The sequence below is a fragment of the Dipodomys spectabilis genome, unplaced genomic scaffold (genome assembly GCF_019054845.1).
Source record: "Dipodomys spectabilis isolate Male_0828 unplaced genomic scaffold, ASM1905484v1 ptg000098l, whole genome shotgun sequence".
Taxonomy (NCBI): Eukaryota; Metazoa; Chordata; class Mammalia; order Rodentia; family Heteromyidae; genus Dipodomys; species Dipodomys spectabilis.
The window spans coordinates 6,835,596-6,857,464 of record NW_024870775.1 but is presented as its reverse complement, the minus strand read 5'-3'; the positions used below and the strand labels follow the sequence as shown (position 1 = coordinate 6,857,464).

General features: G+C 41.7%; 1 protein-coding gene across 1 annotated transcript in view; it reads left to right on the top strand.

The window, feature by feature from the left end:
- Positions 1-857: 857 nt before the first annotated feature.
- Stag3 (stromal antigen 3) overlaps positions 858-21,869 on the top strand; it is a 36,266-nt gene continuing 15,254 nt past the window's right edge. Inside the window, exons 1-9 of the mRNA XM_042686725.1 lie at positions 858-1,027; positions 2,716-2,818; positions 5,618-5,737; positions 13,880-13,976; positions 15,813-15,889; positions 16,238-16,442; positions 17,289-17,440; positions 20,303-20,376; positions 21,383-21,506. Coding sequence (XP_042542659.1) covers positions 858-1,027; positions 2,716-2,818; positions 5,618-5,737; positions 13,880-13,976; positions 15,813-15,889; positions 16,238-16,442; positions 17,289-17,440; positions 20,303-20,376; positions 21,383-21,506 — 1,122 coding nt within the window. The remainder of the gene's footprint in view (positions 1,028-2,715; positions 2,819-5,617; positions 5,738-13,879; positions 13,977-15,812; positions 15,890-16,237; positions 16,443-17,288; positions 17,441-20,302; positions 20,377-21,382; positions 21,507-21,869) is intronic.

The window sequence follows — 21,869 nt, the reverse complement described above, 5'->3', positions numbered from 1 at the left end:
TTTTCCTTTTTTTTTTTTTGTTGGTCGTCGGCCTGAACTCTGGGGCTGGGCACTGTCCCTCAGCTCTTCAGCTCAAGGCTAGCGCTCTACCACTTGAGCCACAGCGCCACTTCTGGCTTTTTTCTTTTTGCTTATGTGGTGCTGAGGAATCGAACCCAGAGCCTCATGCATTCAAGGCAAGCGCTCTACCACTGAGCCACCTTCCCAGCCTTTTTTTTTTTTAATTTTCCCGTGTGTGTGTGTGTGTGTGTGTGTGTGTGTGTGTGTGTGTGTGTACTGGGGCTTGAAGGACTCAAGTATTTCCAGTCTTGCTTGGCTTTTTTGCTCAAGGCTGGTGCTCTGCCACCTGAACCACAGCTCTATTTCTGCATTTTTGCTTGGTAACTGGAGAGAAGCATCTCTCAGATTGGTCTGCCTGAGCTGGCTTAGAACCGTAATCTTCCAGATCTCAACCTCCTGAATAGCTAAGATTTCTGGTGTGAGCTACCAGAACCAGGCTGCACTGATGTCTTGGGCCTGGACTTACTTAAGGCTAGCATTCTACTACTTGAGCTACAGCTCCACTTACGGCTTTTTGGGTGCTTAATTGGAGATAGTTTCACAGACTTTCCTACTTAGACTGGCTTTGAACCATGATCCTCAGATATCAGCTTAGAGCTAAGATTACAGGCATGAGCCAGCATACTCAGCTTGCACTGGTGCTCTTAATAATCCTGATGTGGTAGAATCATTAGCCTTAGTTGTTTGTGGAGTTCCCACCTCCCAATTCCAGATCCGTTCCTTTGTAGAGAAAGGGAATGGTCAAGACTTGACCAAGTGTAAGAACCTTTTCCTTCTCTTCCTCCAGACAGACCGCCATGCCTACTCTGCGATCCTCCTCCAGGCCTCACAGCTCCTCTTCCCCAAGCAGTGAGGGTTCTCCTTTGCAAAAGACCCAGAATGACACACAGGGAGCCTTGTTTACATCTTCTGTTTACTCCGTTAATCTGCCATCTGAGGACAGAGACTCAGAGCAGGCATCAGAGGGGTAAGTAGAATTAATGAGAAGTTGTTTTGTAGTGGGGCCTCTTTCTGGAGGGTTGGCAGCTTTCTCCTTATCACTTTCCTCTGCTGGTTGTAATAATCATGAAACAATAGGAAAAACATCAGAAATGCTATACTGGTTCAGAATAGTGACCCTGTCCAGTTCTGTGGGCTGTTTCTTCCCTGCCTTACATGTTGTACACATCACAGATCTAATGGATTCTATTGAGAATTTTCTCTTTTCAGCATGACAAAAATGCTAATTTCTAAGAAAATTGGGCAGTGTTACCAAAAGAAGAAAAGAACACATCTTAAGTAATGAGTAAAAATACTAAAGCTACTAGGCAGGTGGTTCACATCTATAATCCTAGATACTCAGGAAACTGAGATCTGAGGATTACGATCCAAAGCCTGCCTGGGTAGAAAAGTCCATGAGACTCTTATCGGTAATAAACCACAGAAAAATACCAAATGTGGAGGTATGGCTCAAATGGTAGAGTGCTAGCCTTTAGCACAGAAGCTCAGGGATAGCTCCCAGGCCTGAGTTCAAGCCCCAGGACCAGTACACACACAAACACACACCTCTAAAGCACAAAAGGGCTGATACCTATTTTTGTGGTAGAGAATTTACTTAAAACTTTACCTAAAAGTCCAAGGTCTTAAGTTTAAAACTCCAGCACCAAAAAAAAAAAAAAAGTCTCGTTTTGAATTTGTCTTCCCACTTGCTCCCCTCCCCCAACATGGGGCTTGAGCTCAGGGCCTGAGGTGTTGTCCCTGAGTCCCTGAGCTCTTTCATTCAAGGATAGCTCTCTACCACTTTGAGCCATAGCCCCACTTCTGGTTTTCTGGTGGCTAATTAGAGATAAGAATCTCACGGACTTTCCTTTCCTGCCCAGGTTGGCTTTGAACTGCAATTTTCAGACCTCATCCTCCTGAATAGCTAGAATTAGAGGTGTGAGCCATCAGTGCCTGGCTCCAATTTTTGCTCTCTTGCGTTGACAACATTTCTGTGTTCAACACATACACACATTGGTAGAGGGTAGGGAGTGGGAAATTTACAAATAGTACTATTTGTTGCTTAAAATATTGTAAAGACCTGTGGTTCTTATTGGGAGTTAGTGAACAGTCCATCTATCTTTATCTGTTATGGCTCATGAGTTATTCTATGAAGGATTCAATGGTGTAACTTTTTATCTTTCTAGGAAAAAAAATCCTGATCTCATACAAGATTTACTATATCCTATTTATTTTAATTGGCCTTCTTTGAATCATTTGTGGTTCTGTCAGTCCTGTTGGTTATTAGATTATATCAGGTTAATAAACTTTAATTACTAGGACATGAGGTAAAATAAAACTTCATTTATGTATGTGATAAATGACTTCCTGAGCAATGCTGTTTTTTCTCCACGAAGAATAGTAGTCTCTTTGTGAATGTCATTTGATTTCCATATTCAGAAAGAATATTAGAGAAAGGTGGTACTTAACCTACTCAGTTCCTTCATTCTTCATCTCCATTGCTTCTAAGTGAAAGTTATCCTCTAAGACTTGCCCCTACTTTCTTCTAACAGTAAGCTTATCTCCTAAAATCTGAATGTGCTTTTTGTATGGAGATAGTGTACAGGTCGAAACAAGGATAAGTTATAACTTTGTTAAACTTTTACATAAACCTTTAAGAATTGTTCTTCATCACAGGGACACATACTCTGTGTCATCTGATGATGAGAGTGACTTTGAAGACAGCCTGCAACCTAATGTGAAGAAGAGAACTGCGAAACAACCACTCAGAATAACTCCTGTGAGTCAGTTTTGTTGTTTTTGAGCCTGGTCTGGGAATCAGAAGAACAAACAAACAAAAAGTAAAACAATACCCAGAGGAGGCTCAGATGAAATGTTTAAGGGGATTGATGAAGTGACTCACACATGTAATCCCAAATATTAAGGAGGCTGAGATCAGGAGGATCATAGTTTGAGCCAGCCAATTGAGATACTGCATCTCACATGCCCATAGAGACCCCATCTTGATGATGGTGCTGTGGTCATTCATTCTTGCTATTCTAGCTACACAGGAGGCATCAATAGGATCACAGTGTAGGCAAAAACATGAGACCTTATTTGAAAAATAACTATAAAGAATGTATGAAGCCTTGAGTTTAATTCCCAGTACTGACAAAGAAAAGGAGGTGGGGGAAGGAGAAAACAAACTAAAGACAAGAGAGTTGGGAAAGTGTTCAAATAGTAGAGTATCCATCTAACAAGCATGAGGCCCTCAATTTAAAGCCTGGAACCTAAATACAAAAACAAAAACAAAAAAAAAACAACAAGGTACAAGAGTAGGAAGAAGGCAATTTCTTTTTGAGAAAAGAGGAAGAGATTAGAATATGGAGATACAGAAATGAGACACACAGATTTACTTTTTAATGGTGGTACTGGGGATTGAATTCAGGGCTTTATGCTTGCTAGTTAGACTCTGTCACTTGAACCATACTTCTAGCCCATTTTTGCATCACTTTATGTCCAGGTCAGCCTGGGCTTCCTCAAGATGCTGGGGATAACAGGAACATACCACTATACTCAGCTATGGGGTGAAATGAAGTCTTACAAACTTTATATGCCCAGACTGGCTGTGAACCATAAGGCTCCAATCTCTACCTCTCAGTTCTGTAATAACAGGATGGAGCCATCATACCTAGTACTAACAGATCTTGTTTTACTATTATTATTTTATTTTTAATGACATAGCTGGGGCTTCAACTGGAGCCCTTACCCTCTTTCTCCCCACCCAAGTTCAATTCCACTAGTGGCATACACACACCATTTCTCTCAACCATATTCTATAGTTTTACTGGAGTCTTGCGTATCTTGGCTAAATATACCTAAATATTTTGTGGCTGTGTTCTTTTAAATGGCATTTTAAAATTTGCAGGTTTTAGCCAGGCACTGGTAGCTCATGCCTTTAATCCTAGCTACCCAGGAGTTAGAGAGCTGAGGATCGGCTTGAAGCCAGCCTGGGCAGTAAAGTCCTTAAGACTCTTCTCCAATTAACCACCAGAAAACAAATCATGGTGCTGTGGCTCAAAGTGGTAGAGCACTAGCTTTGAGCAAAGAAGCTCAGGGGCAGCACCCAGGTCCTGAGTTCAAGCCCTATGACCACCACCACCACCACCACCAACAAACAATTGCAGCTTTGTTGTTGGAATATAGGTAAATTTTTTTTTTTTTTGCCAGTCCCAGTGCTTGAACTCAGGGCTTGGATACTGTCCCTGAGCTTCTTTTGCTCAGGGCTAGTGCTAGGTAGGTATTTTTATATGTTGACTTTTGATCCTGTAATCATTTTTTTTTGGTTGGTTGTGGGGCTTGAACTATGGGACTGGGCGCTGTCCCTGAGCTTTATCGCTCAAGGTTAGTGATCTACCACTTTGAGCCACAGTGCCACTTCTGGGTTTCTGGGGGTTAGTTGGAGACAAAGAGTCTCACAGATTTTCCTGCCCGCACTGTCTTGGAACTGTATTCCTCAGATCTCAGCCTCCTGAGTAGCTAGGATTATAGGTGTGAGCCACCAGTGCCTGGTTATATTTTTTATTTTTTTTTTATTTTTTGGTCATGGGGCTTGAACTCAAAGACGTGGATGCTGTCCCTGAGCTTTTTCTACTCAAAGGTAGTGCTCTACCACTTCGAGCCACAGTGTCACTTCTGGTTTCTGGTTTTCTGGTGATTAATTGGAGATTGTCTCACAGACTTTCCTGCCCAGGTTGGTTTCAAACCTTGATCCTCAGCTCTCTGCCTTCTGAGTAGCTAGGATTACAGATGTTAGCCGCCAGCGCTCAGCTCAGATCCTGTAATCTTGTTATATTCACTTATGAGTTGTTATTGTTATTAGGATTCCCTCTATACATAGTCATGTCATCTGTGACTAAAGACAGTATTAGATTATTTTTCCTACTTATTGTTAGTACTAGGGCTTGAACTCAGGGCCTGGATGCTGTCCTTTTACATTTTTGGTCAAGGTTAACAGTTTACCACTCGAGCCATACTTCCACTTCTAGTTGTTTTTTTTGTTTTTTGGGTTTTTTTTTGCTGGTTAATTGGAGATAAGAGTCTTACAGACTTTTTTAAGGGCTGGCTTTGAACCTCAATCCTCAAATCAGCCTCCTGAGAGCTAGATTACAGGTGTGAGCCACTGGTGCCTGGTTATTTATTTTTCTAGCTTTTGCTTTTTTTTTTTTTTCTTCTGGTCCTGAGGCTTGAACTCAGCTGTCCCTGAGCTTTTATTTTGCTAGGGCTTTTATCATCTGAGCCACAGCTCCACTTCTGGCTTTAAAAATGTTTTTTGGTAGTTAATTTGAGATCAAAGTCTCCTGGACTTTCCTGCCTAGGCTAGCTTTGAACCACAATAATCAGATCTCAGTCTCCTGAGTAACTTGGATTACAGATGTGAGCCATCTGTGCCCAGCTAAAATTGGTGTTTTTTTTTTAATATTTTAAAAAATCAGTAAAGTGCTGTGCAATGAGAAGCTTAAGCCCACTGATAAAATAATGATGAAGTTAAGTGTCAACATCACTTTTATTTCATGCCTGATCTTTTTATACTTAATAGATGCCAAAACATCGAAAGAAGGGGTTCCAGACCGAATGTTGTAATGGCCAGAAAGAGGCAGCACAACCATTAGCCAATGATCTCTTTGATGCTGTGAAAGCTGCCAAAAGTGACATGCAGGTAAAGCATTGTTTGCTTCTTGATGCCATCTCACTTTGTTTAGAAGAAAGATAAGGAAAACTATTTGCAAACTTGATTTCTTTCTTTCTCCCCACCCCCACTCTGAGATCTGGATTGAGCTTGGTATCTGATGCTTTCACTCATTGGCTGGTGCTGTAACCACCTGAGCCATGCCTCCAAACCCCAAACTTGTTTTGATGTAGACACTGTAGTGAGTTTACCTAGTTAAGAAATGCCCTAGAGTGAGTCCTTGGATTTGTGTGAGAGACCTAAATGAGAGACAATGCTCTTTTCCTAAAGGTACCATAGAATGGGAACAATTTTGCCTTTATTGATTGATCAAGTAGGTCAGAAGAGGCACTAGATGACCTGGGAAAGGAAGCTCAGATATAGGCAGCAGCCTGTCACATTTTAGCTATACCTTGACAGTTATATCTAATTACTTTTCCCTCCGTGTGTGTGTGCGTGCGTGCGCGTGTGCGTGCGTGCGCGCGCGCGCGTGCTGGACCTGGAACTTGAACTCAGGCTGGGGCTCTGTCCCTGAGCTTTTTAGCCTTAGCTTCAAGGCTAGTACTCTACTGTTTGAGCCATAGCTCCACTTAGGCTTTCTTGGGTGGTTAGTTGGAGATAGTCTCATGCAGTTTCCTTCCTAAGCTGGCTTCAGACTGCAATTCTCAGATCTTGTCTTCCTGAGTAGCTAGGATTTTAGGCATGGGCCACTGGTGCTTGGCCCTACATTTCTTTATAGTGTTTTTTTAAATTATCTTAAAATGTATACAATATACACATACTTTAGGAAGTAAAACACTACCAGGACACCAGTGGCTCACACTTGTAATCCTGTCTACTCAGGAACCTGAGATCTGAGGGAATAAGGTTTAAATGAAGCCCCCAGCCTGAGTAGGAAAGTCTGTGAAGTTCTTTTCTCTCCCGTCCTTCCTCCCTTCTTCCCCCTCTTCTCCTTACCTCCCTTTCTCATTTCCCTCCCCTCCTCCCTCCCTCCCTCCATCCCTTCCTCCCTTCCTCCCTTCCTCCCTCCCTCCCTCCCTCCCTCCCTCCGTCCCTTCCTCCCTTCCTCCCTTCCTCCCTCCCTCCCTCCCTCCCCCTCCCCCCTCCCCCCTCCTTCCCCCTTCCTCCCTCCCCCTCCCTCCCTCCTTCCCTCCCTCCCTCCCTTCCTTCCTTCCTTCCTTCCTTCCTTCCTTCCTTCCTTCCTTCCTTCCTTCCTTCCTTCCTTCCTTCCTTCCTTCCTTCTTTTCTTTTGTTGGTTATGGGGCTTGATCTTAGGGTCTGGGTGCTGCCCCTGAGCTTTTCTGCTCAAGCTAGCACTCTACCACGGCACCTCTTCTGGTTTTCTGGTAGTTAATTGGCGATAGAGTCTCATAGCCTTTCCTGCCTGGGCTGGCTTCAGCCTCCTAAGTAGCCAGGATTACAGACTCGAGCCACTAGTGCCCAACAAATTTTTTTTTTTTTGGCTTGAACTTGGGGACTGAGTGCTGCCCCTGAGCCCTTTAGATCAACGCTAGCACTACCACGTTGAGCCACAGAGCCACTTCCTTTGTGAGATTCTTTTTTTTTTTTTTTTTTTAATTTTTTTATTTTTTTGGTTGGTTGTAGGGCTTGAACTCTGAGCCTGGGCGCTGTCCCTCAGTTCAAGGCAAGCACTCTACCGCTTGAGCCACAGCACCACTTCAGGTTTTCTAGTGGTTTATTGTAGGTAAGAGTCTCACTGACTTTCCTGCCCGGACTGACTTTGAACTGAGATCCTCAGATCTCAGCCTTCTGAGTAGCTAGGATTACAGGCGTCAGCCACTAGCACCTACCTGTCTCTCTGTGAGATTCTTATCTCCAATAAACTGCTAAAATATAAAAGTGCTGGAAGTGGAGCTTTGGCTCAAATGTCAGAGTGCTAGACTTGAGCAAAAGAGCTCAAGGACAGCACCCAATCCCTGAGTTCAAGCCCCAGGACTAGCACAAAAATAAAAAAATAAAGCACTTGACTAGAGATACAGCTCAGTGGTAGATTGTTTATATATAGGCCCTAGGTTTGATTTCCATATAAAAAAAAATGGTTGCCCAGATCTCTAGTCCTCAATTAAAAAAATGGAATTCTAATAGAGCTGTAGAGGTCCCTTATATATTCATTTTACTCAATCCTATTGCCACCCAGAGATAGCCACTAGACTGAATTTTGTGTGAATTGTGGTCTTATCTCTAACAAATAACTGAATCAGTCTTTATTCTTCTGTAACTTTAGTTAACTTCGAGATTCATCCATATCGTGAAACTGAGATTTTTTTTTTGTTTTTTGGTCGGTCATGGGGCTTTGAACTCTGGGCCTGGGCGATATCCCTGCTCTACCACTTGAGCCACAGCACCACTTCCAGTTTTCTAGGTTTATTGGAGATAAGTCTCACGGGCTTTCCTTCCCCGGGCTGGCTTTGAACCACAGTCCTCAGATCTCAGCCTCCTGAGTAGCTAGGATTACAGGTGTGAGCCACCGGTGCCTGGCTTGAAATTGAGATTTAAAAAAAATTTTAGTGAAGTATTTTAAAATTTCAAATACAATATTTTGCTAGATATATTTTTGTTATTTGAGTTATAACTTTATTAGGTTGTAGTCAGGGACTATGGTCTTTGGAATTTATGGAGGCAACTTTGTGACCTAGTGTTTAATCATTTTACAAAACCACATGAACTTGAAAAGCATGCCTGTTCCAGTTCTTGGGCATGGGATTCTCTTGAATGAGATAGAAATAATGAAATATGAAACTATTTTGATAGTTCTGTTGTTGCTGGGTTTTGGGGGGAGTTTAATTCATTCTTTGTGATAAATCAATAACAGGTAGAGATGTTAATATACGAAGGTGATTTTTTTTTTGAGTCATGCCTTTTGTATTAATACCTGTATTTGCCTTAAATTTTCTTGAGGCTTCTAAAAATTGTTCATTCACAGGTTTATAATTGTTATGTCTTCCTAGAGAATCAAACCTTTTATTGTTACATATTGATACTTTCCAGAACACGGTTTATTTGATATTATTCTTATCTCAATAATAGATTTGATTTTCTGTTAGTAATTTGCCTATTGTACCCCCCATCCCCCCGGGTCATGGGGCTTGAACTCCGGGCCTAGGTGCTGTCCCTCAGCTCTTTTTTTTTGGGGGGGTCCGGTCGTGGGGCCTGAACTCTGGGCCTGGGCGCTGTCCCTCAGCTCTTCAGCTGAAGTCTAGCACTCTACCACTTGAGCCACAGCGTCACTTCTGGCTTTTTTCTTTTTGCTTATGTGGTGCTGAGGAATTGAACCCAGGGTCTCAGGCATGCAAGGCAAGTGCTCTACCACTGAGCCACATTCCCAGCCCCATGTCCCTCAGCTCTTAGGCTCAAGGCAAGCACTGTACCACTTGAGCCACAGCACCACTTCTGGTTTTCTGGTGGTTTATTGGAGATGAGTCTCACAGATTTGCCTGCCTGGGCTGGCTTTGAAATTAAGTCCTCAGATCTTAGCCTCCAGAGTAGCTAGCATTATAGGTATGAGCCACTGGTGCCCGGCCTATTGTCTTTTTTATATTCTTCCATTTTCAGTTTTTCTTTGTATATTTAGGGCCTGTCTCTTGTATATAGTATGTATCTAGAGTATTTTCTTTCCTTTTCTTTTTTTTTTTTTTTGCCAGTCTTGGGGATTGAACTCGGGACCTAGGTGCTGTCCCTGAGCTTTTCAAAGGCTAGCAATCTACAGCTTGAGCCACAGCTCCACTTCTGGCTTTTTGTGGGTAATTGGAGATAGGTCTCATGGACTTTCTTGCCCAGGCTGGTTTCAAATCTTGATCCTCAGATCTCAGCCTCCTGAGTAGCTCATCCAGCTTAGGGTATATTCTTTATCCAGTTTGCTAAGCTGGGTTTTAACTTGAGAATGTAATCCTTTTACACTTGTTGCCACTTTTAATATATATCTTAAAATCTTATGCAATGCTTTGGATCAACTATAAGTATTACCAGCCATACCTCTAGCCCTTCGTGCCTCCCCCTTTTTTTCTTCTTCTGTGGGTTGTAGGGTTTGAGCTCTGGGCCTGGGCTCTGACCCTCAGCTCTTCAGATCAAGGTGAGCCCTCTAAAAATTGAGCCACAGCACCACTTCTGGTTTTCTTGTGGTTAATTGGAGATAAGAGTCTCATGGATTTGCCTGCCTGGGCTGGCTTTGAACCATGATCCTCAAGTCTCAGTCTTCTGAGTAGGTAGGATGATAGGTGTGAGCCACCAGTGCCCACTCCCTGGCCCTTTTTTAAAACCCTTTTTGAGACAGATTTTTTTAGCCTTTTTTTTTGTTTGTTTGTTTCCTCGGGCTTGAACTAAGAGTCTGGGCACTGTCTTTGAGCTTCTTTTATTCACAGCCACAGTGCCATTTCTGGCTCTTTCTGTTTATGTGGTACTAAGGAATCGAGCCCAGAGCTTTATGCATGCTAGACAAGTACTCTACCACAAAGCCACATCCCCAGCATTGTTCTTAGCCTTTTTTTGAGACAGGGTTTTACCATATAGCTAAAGCTAGTTTTGAGTTGTTTGTAATTCTCTTGCATCCACTTCTGAGTGCTAGGATTACAATTGTGCAGGATTACCACTATGTTCAGTACATTTGAGTTTGCTTCTAATATTTAATGTGCTTCTACTTTACCTTGTTGTTTTTATTCTTTCTGGATTTTCCTTTTTTTTTCTGCTAGTCCTGGGGGCTTGGACTCAGGGCTTGAGCACTGTCTCTGAGCTTCTTTTACTCAAGGCTAACATTCTACCACTTGAGCTACAGCGCCACTCCAGCTTTTCTGTTTATGTGGTACCAAGGAATTGAACCCAGGGCTTCATGAATGCTAGGCAAGCACTCTACCACTAAGTCACTTCCCAGCTTTTTTTCCCTTTTACTTACCTGTCTTTTATGAGAACCTGAGTATATATTAACTTCAGGTTACATGTTGTAATATAGTGTTTTAATTTTGCCTATTTCCCAACAACTTGGACTTTCCTATTTTTTACAATATATGTCCAACATTTATCATTTAACATTTGCTTTAGGTATCTATGTATTTTAAGTGTCTATTAACAAACTTTATTCATACATATCCAGTATGGTGGCCCAAGCCTATACATAGTATTTGTTATTCTCACTGGGCATACAAGTTCACAAGAGGGGCTAGGAAGGTGGCTCAGTGGTAGAGTGCTTGCCTCGCATGCATGAGGCCCTGAGTTCGATTCCTCAGCATCATATAAGCAGAAAAAGCTGGAAGTGGCGCTGTGGCTCCAGTGGTAGAGCGCTAGCCTTGAGCTGAAGAGCTGAGGGACAGTGCCCAGGCCCAGAGTTCAGGCCCCATGACTGGCAAAAAAAAAAAAAAAAAAATTCACAAGATTCCATTTTACTCAGTGGCCAAGTGCAGTGAAATGCAGCTGTCATCCCTGCTAATTCAGGGAAGCACAAATAGGAGGATCACAACCCAAGCTGGCCCAGCATAAAGTGAGACCCTACCACCCTACCTTGAAAATAAAAATCACAAACAGAACTAGAATATGCCTCAGGTGGTAGAGTTCTTATTTAGCAGTTATGAGGCCCTGAGTTCAATCGCCAGTACTGCCAAAATAAATTTTAAAAAATTTAAAAATTTGTTCCTCAAAGTTCATTTCCTAAGTGTCCTATGTTAAGATCACATTTTCTTTTTCTCAGCACATGGTTGCTGGTGGAGTCATCTGTCACTATAGCTTGGCATTGTCCAGTAAAGCATTTTATAGTGATAGGAATGTTACAAACCATGTTTCTAGTACAGTATCCACTAGGCTCATGTGACTATTAGGTTCTTGAAATGAGGCTGATACAACTAAGAAATTGGACTTTTTATTTTTATTTTAAAATTACAATGTGTGTGTTTGGTGTGCATGTGCACACACGCACACTCACATGCCAGTCCTGGGGACCAGAGTGCTGTTCTTGAGCTTTTGTTTTGCCCAAGGCTAGCATTCTACCACTTGAGGCACAGTTCTCCTTCTGGCTTTTTTTCCTAGTAGTTAATTAGATATAAAACTCTCATGGACTTTTCTGCCCAGGCTGGCTTTGAACCACAGTCCCTCAGATCTTGGCCTCTTGAGTAGCTAGGATTAAAAGCAAGAGCCACTGGCATCTGGCAGGACTATTTGTTTATTAATTTTGTTGTATTGGTTTTGGGGCTTGAATTCAGGGCCTCAAGTTCTTGTTAGGCTTTTTTCCTCATACTAGGCTCTATGAGCCACACCTCCATTTCTAGTTTTCAGTTAATTAGAAATAAGAGTCTTGAGGATTTTTTTTTTTCACCTAGACTAGCTCCAATCCTCAAATCTCAGCCTCATGAGTAGCTAGGATATAGATGTGAGCCACCTGCTGGACCTTTTTATTTTTTTTGCCAGTCCTGGGGCTTGAACTTGGGGCCTGGGTACTGTCCCTGAGCTTCTTTTGCTCAAGGCTAGCACTCTACTACTTGAGCTACAGTGCCACGTCTGGCCTTTTCTGTTTATGTGGTACTAAGGAATTTGACTCAGGGCTTCATGAATGCTAGGCAAGAACTCTACCACTAAGCCACATTCCCAGCCCTTGACCTTTTATTTTAGTTGATTTAATAGCCACATATGCTAACAGCTAAAATATTTGTACATGTCTCATTTCTGAATGTTTTAGTTTGTGTTGAATGCAGATCCTTTGTAAGTAATAATTGCTTTGATTATTTTCTGGTTTTGCTTTCCGATGTTTTATAATATGTTTAAAATACATTTGTTGTGCTTGGGATCTATTAGCTTTCTGGCTTTGAGTATTGTCTTTGAACAGGTGTGAAAAAATCTTTTCAAATATTATCTTGTCTTAATTTTATTATCTTCTGGAATTCAGTTAGGCATTATTAGAACGCACTTGTCTTCATGTCTCAGAGCAACTATTTCCATCTCTTAGTCTCTCTGAACTACATTTTGAATATTTTCTCTTACTCCCAGTTCACTTATCTTCTGTTTTCTGTGTCCAATCTGCTTTTAATTCATTTGTTAAAGTTTTAAATTTTATACTTTGCACTTATACAAAGTTTGGTCCATTTTCAATTTTTTTTAAAATCACACAAGGGGCTTGAACTCAGGGCCTGTTTGCTGTCACTGAGCTTTTCTGCTCAAAGCTAGTGCTCTACAACTTTGAGCCACAGCTCCACTTTCGGCTTTCTGGTGCTTAGTTGGAGATAAGAGTCTTAACAGACTTTCCTGGCCTGGCTGGCTTTTGAACTGCAATCCTCAGATCTTGGCCTCTTGAGTAGCTAGGATTACAGGTGTGAGCCAGTGTCCAGCAAGGGTACATTTCTTTTTGAACAATGTCCCTCTCTCTTTTATTTCTTTAATAATAATATAAACATAATCATTTGTTTAATCAATAACAGTGTACAAAGACTTGAATATATTCTTCTGTCTCTTCTAATTATTACTGTCAGTGCCTTGTCTATATGTTTTACTAGATTTTTACTGTCACTCTATTCAATGAATAGTTTCCCTGGAGCTATCTATTGGGTCCTGAGTCAAAGGTGGGTTTTAAATAATTGAACCTGAATGCTTATGACAGTTAAATGGAAATACTAAAGAATCATTTCCATAAAATCTCTAGTTGAGAGTATTCTGAAAAAATAGGTAATGTGAAATTGGATTTCAAATCCAGGCCTGAAGTTGCTAACGATGGTTATCTTCTCAAGAGAGAGTTCTTTTTTGCTATCCCCTTCTGCCCTATGAATTTATTTTTCATTCTTTGCTTTCATAAAGATGTGACTTTGTAAGACCCAGCTCTATATGGAGCCTCCTCTTGGACTATTTTTGTTAGAAAGACAGGCTTAGTCTCCTGTACTGTGTACCCCATGCTGTCTGGACACACAGTCAGGATCCCTGGGTTTAATCAAACCTCAGGCAAAAGTCAACTTCTAACCTGTCAGGATTGCTGCCTTCATCTCATTTTCAGCCCATATAGAATTCTGTCTTTCACTCTATTTCACTAATACGTTTTAAAAGATATTTACATGTTTTAATCAGAAGTTCAACTACTTCAGTTGAGAAGATGAAACAGGATTTCTGTTCCTTGTTATACTACCAGAAATCATCTACATTTCCCCCTAGTCTTTGGTGGATGAGTGGCTGGATAACTACAAGCAAGATGAGAATGCGGGGTTCTTGGAGCTCATTAACTTTTTCGTTCGATCCTGTGGATGTAAAGGTAATTTCCTATCCTTTTCTAATATCCAGTCTTATATTCATGTTATAAAACGTTACCTCCATTTAGGTGAACAGGATTAGACATTTTCTAAATTGAGGAAGAAAATAAAATAGAGAGGATTTTTACTTATTTTACTACATTTGTGATGAGTAAATAATTTAACCCAGTAGGGAATTATATAGGAACTCTCTTGAGGTAAGAGCTCTTGGAGGGAAAATAATTATGCTTATTGTAATGATAATGGAAGTTGACAAACTTGAAGTATGCTATCAGATGCCTTTTAATCTTTATAGATGAAATAGCCTCCTACTTTTTTGTTATTTCTTAGTCACTTCTGAAATTGTAGAGCCCCCAGATCTAAGTCATGTCATGGCTTTATTTATTAGGGTAGATAATATCAAGTTGTATTATAATAATCCAGCATCTGACGTATGCATATGTCTAATCCTGGCACTGGGAAAGTAAGGCAGGGAAGATCACAAGTTTGAGGCCAACCTGGAGTACATAGTTTTAGGCAAGCCCATTAGCTAACTAGGCTATTTAGCAAAATCCAGTCTCAAAAAACAAAACAGCAAAAAAAAAAAAAAAAGCCAGGCAGCAGTGGCTCATGCCTGTAATCCTAGCTACTCAGGAGGCAAAGATCTGAGGATTGTGGTTTGAAGCCAACCCAGGCAGAAAGTCTGTGAAGCCATTATCTTTAATTAATCACCAAAAAGTTGGAAGTGGAATTGTGGCTTATGTAGTGAAGTGCTGGCCTTGAGCAAAAGAAGCTCAAGGACAGTGCTCAGGCCCTGAGTTCAAGCCCCAGGACCAGCACCAAAAAAGTTGTGTATAGTAGTAACTCATGCGTATAATCCTAGCTCCTCAGAAAGCTGAGATCAAGAGGATAATGGTTCAGCCCAGGCAAAAGGTTCTTGAGACCTCATTTCAAGCAGCAAAATCTGGATGTAGCGGTTACCTATCATCCCAGCTATTGGAAAGTGTAAATAGAAAGATCATAGTCCAACCTGGCTCAGGCAAAAAACACAAAATCTTACCTCAGAAGTAACCAGGGCAAAAAGGGCTGAAGGTGTGGCTCAATTCTAGCAAGTGGGAGACTCTTGACTTTTAACCCCAGTACCATCAAAGAATCTGGCCTAGTCTTTTTTCTATCTTTTCTTTATTATTATTTTTTTCAATTTGGGGTCTTGTAAAAGCCATTACGTAATCTCTACATTTCCTTCCTTCTTTCCTTCCTTCCTTCCTTCCTTCCCTCCTTCCCTCCTTCCCCCCTTCCCTCCTTCCTTCCTTCCTTCCCTCCTGCCCTCCTTCCTTCCTTTCCTTCCTTCTTTCTCTTTCTTTCTTTCTTTCTTTCTTTCTTTCTTTCTTTCTTTCTTTCTTTCTTTCTTTCTTTCTTTCTTTCTCTCTCTCTCTCTCTCTTTCTTTCTCTCTCTCTCTTTCTCTTCCTTCCTTCCTTCCTTTCTTTTTTTTTTTTGCCAGTCCTGGGTCTTGAACTTGGAGCCTGGGCACTGTCCCTGAGCTTCTTTTGCTCAAGGCTAGCACTCTACCACTTGAGCCACAGTGCCACTTCTGGCTCTTTCTGTTTATGTGGTACTGAGGAATTGAACCCAGGGCTTCATGCATGCAAGGCAAGCACTCTACCACTAAGCCACATTCCTCACCCTCTCTTTGCATTTTCTAGAAAGGTGATTTCATGGCATGTACACAATTTGATAGAGACAGGCTTTTGATTAGGATTCTTCACCTAAGCTTTTTTCTATGTTTCCTAGGTCAGATAGATCTGTGAATGATTCCCAGTGTCTTCCTTTAAAGTACCTCATTTTATTTATTATTCAGGCTCTGTGACCCCTGAGATGTTTAAGAAGATGTCCAACTCAGAGATCATCCAGCACTTGACTGAACAGTTTAATGAGGTGGAGAAGATGATCAGGATTCTCTTGGCCAATATCTTCTTTCTGATTCTGGGAAATGTGGCAGCTTTTTAGAAGGAAGTGCTTAATCTCTTGGGTCTAAAAGATACCCAAAAAATTATGTGGTAAAATCAGATAATCTGGAGTTGGGGAGAATAACAGAAATCATATATATTGGAAATACCATTTTTACTATATTATTGGTTGTGTTTGTTTGTTTTGTTGGTATTGTGGTTTGCCCTGGGCTTTCTAGGCAGGCTTTCTAGCACTTAAATAAGGTTTTCACTTTTAAGTGCCTATGGCTTCATGGATCTGATAATAACTTTTTTTCTTTTAAACAATTTTTTGTAGGATTCAGGGGAATATCCCTTGACAGCTCCTGGGCCATCCTGGAAGAAGTTCCAGGGAAGCTTCTGTGAATTTATAAAGACATTGGTCTGTCAGTGCCAGTACAGCCTCCTCTATGACAGCTTTCCTATGGATGAGCTCATCTCCCTGCTCACTGGCTTCTCAGACTCTCAGGTCCGCGCCTTCCGTCACACTAGCACCTTGGCTGGTGAGCACTTGTTGCACTGTGGCATCTTTGGGGGAGGAGGGTTCCATTGAATTTTTTTTCTCTGGTTCTGGGTCTTTTTTTCACACCTATATCTTAGCTCTTTATTTTAATATCTACCTTTTAATTTCAAACCTCTATGCATTTCTCACTATTGAACACATGAAAAGAACTATATAACTTTCTAGCCTTAATGTCTTATAGCTCACCCCTGTACATATGCTGGGGGTTAAAAAAAGGCCAAAAGAATGAAGAGGGAAAGCCTAGTGCTATGGCTTATGCCTGTAATCCTAGCTACTCGGGAGGCTGAGATTTGAGGATCATGGTTCAAAGCCAGCCCAAGCAGGAAAGTCCATGAGACTCTTTACCTACAATTTACTACCAGAAAACTGGAAGTGGCGCTGTGGCTCAAAGTGATAGAGTGCTAGCCTTGAGAAAAAGAGCTCTTGGACAGTGCCCAGGCCCTGAGTTCAAGCCCCATGACTGACAAAAAAAAAAAAAGGGAAAGTCTACTCTAGGGCAGTAGTCTTAAGCCTTTAGAATCACCCTACTTTAACCCTTCAATGTCTTTGCCTTTTTACCTTCTCCTTTGTTTGTTTGTTTTTTGTCAGTTGTGGGGCCTGAACTCTGGGCCTGGGCACTGTCCCTGAGCTCTTCAGCTCAAAGCTAGAGCTCTACCCCTTGAGCTTTTTCTCCTTATGTGGTGCTGAGGAATTGAACCCAGGGCCTCATGCATGCAAGGCAAGCACTCTACCACTGACCGAGCCACCTTCACTGCCCTACCTTCTCTTTTGAACTCATGCTCTCTTTGACATATAATTGTTGTCTTGATTTTTCATTGACTCAAAGCTATGAAGCTGATGACCTCTTTAGTAAAAGTTGCCCTCCAACTGAGTTTGCACAGAGACAACAATCAGCGGCAGTATGAAGCTGAAAGAAACAAGAGGCCAGAGCAGAGAGCTCCTGAGCGGCTGGAGAGCCTGCAAAAGAAACGCAAAGAGGTGAGGAAAGAGTGCTTTCTACCTCTTCCTTCCCTTCCTCTCTCCCTCCCTCCATCTTTCCCTCCCTCTCTTTTTTCCTCCCAGCTTCCATCTTCTGCTGTTGCAGACCACCTCAGTATTTTTCTCGGTAAGAATAGGCCTCTCGCAGTCTTTCAGATAAGGAATTAGGGAGTTTGGCAATAGCTTATTAGACCAGTCTGTCAGCGCTCATTATATGTTCAGAAATTATGTCCAGGGCAAGCAGAGTGGTTTAAGTGGTAGAGCATCTGACTAGCAAGCATGAGACCCCGAGGTCAAATCACAATATCACCCAAAAGAAATCATGTTTGATTTTTGAGTTTTTTGTTCCTCCACTTAGTTCAGCTTCCATTTGCATTCATTGTCAGCATTGTTTATATGCAGTACCTGAATGTCATACAAAGAGTTCATTTTTGACCAGTATGTTAAGTGTGCAGTGTGGAAGTTATCACAGGATTACTGAAAGCCAACTACTGACAAGGAAGGTGATGTCATGAAGAAATGGAAAGTGCTGGGCACCAGTTACTAGCTACTAAGGAGACTAAGATCTGAGAATCGTTGGTTCAAAGCTAGCTGGCAGGAAGATCGATGAGACTCTTATTTCCAGTTTTTCACCAAAAAGCTGGAAATGGAATTGAGGCTCAAGTAGTAGAGCACTAGCCTTGAGCAAAAAAGTTCAATGATAGCACCCAGTCCCTGAGTTCAAGCTCCAGGACTGGCACAAATAAAGGGTGGTGGTGGTAATTTTGCCTATTTATCTGTTTAAATCAGATGAGTAATTGCCCAGTATGGTATATTTTAAGTGTCAATGTTAGTAAGATTTTTTTTTGTCACTCTGACAAACACTTGAAGGTAGTCTAAAGTGAAGAGGATTTATTTTGGTTTGCAGTTTCAGAAGTCTTAAGTTCAAGTCCATTGATCCATTACGCTGTTCATGGAGGGTAGAGTACTTACAGTTCAATCCCCAGTACTGCCAGAAAAAAAATCATGCTAAGAGTCTGTGATAAATCAAGAGTTATCCACCTCATAGCACAGCCATGATGCAGGAAGGGAAAGATCCAGTGATAAGATTCACCCTTCAAAGATCCCCCAATAATCTACTTCTTCTCAGTATGCCCCACTACCTAATAGCTCATTCAGGTATAAGTTCATCAGTAGATTAATTCATCATTGAAGCTAGAGTCATCATGATCTAGTCACCTCTTGAAAGTCTTATTAGCTGGCAGCCCAGCTTTTAACATGAGCTTTCATGAGACATTTTTTGATTGAAACTGGTACTAGGGCTTGAACTCAGGTTTTTTGTGCTTTCATTTGACTTTTTCACTCATGGCTGGTGATCTACCACTTGAGTCATGCCTCCATTTCTGTTGGCTTTTTGTTTGTTTTTGCTAGTTAATTGGAGATAAGAGTCTCTTGAATTAGTCTTCCTGGGGTGCCTTAGAAATGTGGTCCTCAGTTCTCAGACTCCTAAGTTGCTAGGGTTATCCTTTTCTCCTTATTATTTCCGCCTCCTCGGTATCATTCTTCAAACTAGGGTTTTCAGCAGTGGCACTACTGACTTGGGAGCGGTTCTGTCTTTGTAAAATGTTTAGCAGTATCCCTGGCCTCTGTCTACTGGGTAACAGTAGTACCTTGCTGCCCCCCTAGTTGGGACAGTGAAAATTACCTTCAGACATCGATAAATTGTCTAGTTGAGAACTTCTGTTTTATTTTTTTCTCTTTATGTATGGTTCTGCTTCTTGTGCTGGTCCTAGGGCTTGAACTCAGGACCTGGATGCTGTCCCTGAGCTTTTTTTTTGGGGGGGGGTCCAGTTGTGGGGCCTGAACTCTGGGCCTGGGTGCTGTCCCTCAGCTCTTCAGCTCAAGGTTAGCACTCTACCACTTGAGCCACAGCGCCACTTCTGGCTTTTTTCTTTTTGCTTATGTGGTGCTGAGGAATCGAACCCAGGGCCTCAGGCATGCAAGGCAAGCGCTCTACCACTGAGCCACTTTCCCAGCCCTGTCCCTGAGCTTTATTGCTCAAGGCTAGTATGCTCTTACCTTGAACCATAGTGCCATTTCCTTGCTGATTCTACTTCTATCAAACTGTATTTATTGCAAGTTTATTTTTCCAGTGACAAATAACCAAAAAACATGTATCTGTGCAAGGGCTCAAATCTATAATCCTAGTTACTCAGGAGGCTAAGATACAGGGGATTGTGGTTTGAGGCTAGTTGGGGCAGAAAAGTCCACAAGACTCCATATCCAAAATAACCAGCTAAAAACCTGACCTGGAACTATAACTCAGGTGATAGAATGCCAACTGAGCAAGCAAGCCAAGCAACTACAAAGAACTGCAAAGAAAAAATATAAATATAAGTATCAGGGCTTCTGAATGGACTAAGTGCACAGTGGATATTATATTCTACCAAACAGAAATAAACCTCTGAGACATTGAGTATCCTGCTTTGTCTAGAATTAGAAATTTATTTTTTTTGGAGGGGGTCCGGTCATGGGGCCTGAACTCTGGGCCTGGGCGCTGTCCCTCAGCTCTTCAGCTCAAGGCTAGCTCTCTACCACTTGAGCCACAGCACCACTTCCGGCTTTTTTTCTTTTTGCTTATGTGGTGCTGAGGAATCGAACCCAGGGCCTCATGCATGCAAGGCAAGCGCTCTACCACTGAGCCACCTTCCCAGCCCTAGAATTAGAAAATTTTAATGAGAACATCGGAGAAGAGACCAAGTGTTCACTCTATGTTTTCTAATAGTAGAAAGTGTATGGAAGTTGCTCTTTTCTATATCTTTGTGGCCTTACATTTTGGAGGTACAAGAAAGGTGAATTGACTTGTTTCTTCTTGTCCTTCAGCTCCATGAACATCAAGAGGAGATAGAGGGAATGATGAATGCCATCTTTAGGGGTGTCTTTATCCATCGATACAGGTGAGCTCATGGGCTTCTCCTCTTACTAAAGCTTCTTGGTTATGGCATCTGTAGAAATGATAAGGCCCTTTTCCAACCATCAGTTATGTGGTTTATCCCAGAATTAATGTAGCTGGAATAAAAACTAAAAATGTTTCAAATTAGTAAGGTTTGATTTATCTTAACCTACAAAGGATCTTATAAACTCTTTGTGGAGAGAAAATAAGAGAGGATAAGGCGTTGTAGGATATTTTGCTCTAACTTTGCCCAAAACCTGATAAAGCCTTCCATCATTCTGTGATTGGAGACATGAAAAGATAAGCTCAAAAAATCAAAAAGTGGCTTTTCTGAGGCATGTGTGAAACTTACCAAGCCTTTTTCTAGCCCAGCCTGTGGTTTTACTCTGTCCTAAAGAAGAATATTTACAGTAGTTTCTCATTTTGAAGTCTGCTTTCCTCAGCCCCTTCACTTGATTTCTTCTTTGCTTGAAGTAGAATGAAAGCACACACATGCACATAGACATCTTAGCTAATTGTTAAATGAACTTTCAAAATTGGGTTTTTAAAGGGGTATGGAGTCCAGGTGTCAGTGGTTTATGCCTATAATAGTAGCTCTTCAGGAGGCTAAGATCTGAGGTTCTTTAGAAGCCAGCTCAGGTAGGAAAGTCCATGATTCTTGTCTCCAATTAACCACCAAAAGCCAGAAGTGGAACTGTGGCTCATATAGTAGAGTGCTAGCCTTGAATGAAAAAGCTCTGGGACAGCACGCAGGCTCTGAGTTCAAGTCCTAGTGTGAACGTTAAAAAGCAGTGGTGGTGTGGTGGGGGGAGTGGAGGACAAGTTTGTATAGGACTGGTTCACCTATCTCAGAGATCCTACAGAAAGGTTTACTTTCATGTATTTTGTATATCTTATGTTCTACATTTTGTGTTGGCATTGAGAGGGGGAAATGAAAAGCATTGACTTGGTATTTGAGAGGGCTGTTGATAGTGAGATAGGAGAGAAGGTTGATATATCTGTCTATCTAGGGACATCCTTCCTGAGATCCGTGCTATCTGTATGGAGGAGCTTGGGTGTTGGATGCAAACCTACAACACCTCTTTCCTCACGGACAGCTATTTAAAATACATTGGCTGGACCTTGCATGATAAGGTAGGGTCAAGTTGGTCTCCTCACTGTCCCCTTCCTCCTCTTCCTGTCCCAGAACACTTAAGCTTCTTCTAGTCATGTCATTTAGGCATTTCACCTAGTAAGCCAATATCAACCAGTCAAGGCACTGAATCTTGTGATTGTCCCAGTGTTGAGGAAGGTGGCATAAGGTAGAAGAAAGGAAGTTATATCCAGGAGATGAAATGCTTTCAAACCTGATGTATCAGGAAGACTTTCCCTATGAAAAAGGACACAAGTTGTTGATGGATTGATAGCACAAGTACAGGGAGGTAGCCTCAGAATTCTTTCTGTCATAATTGCTTGAGTCTTCTATGACGCCTTTGTGTTTTGAATAACACAAAGCTG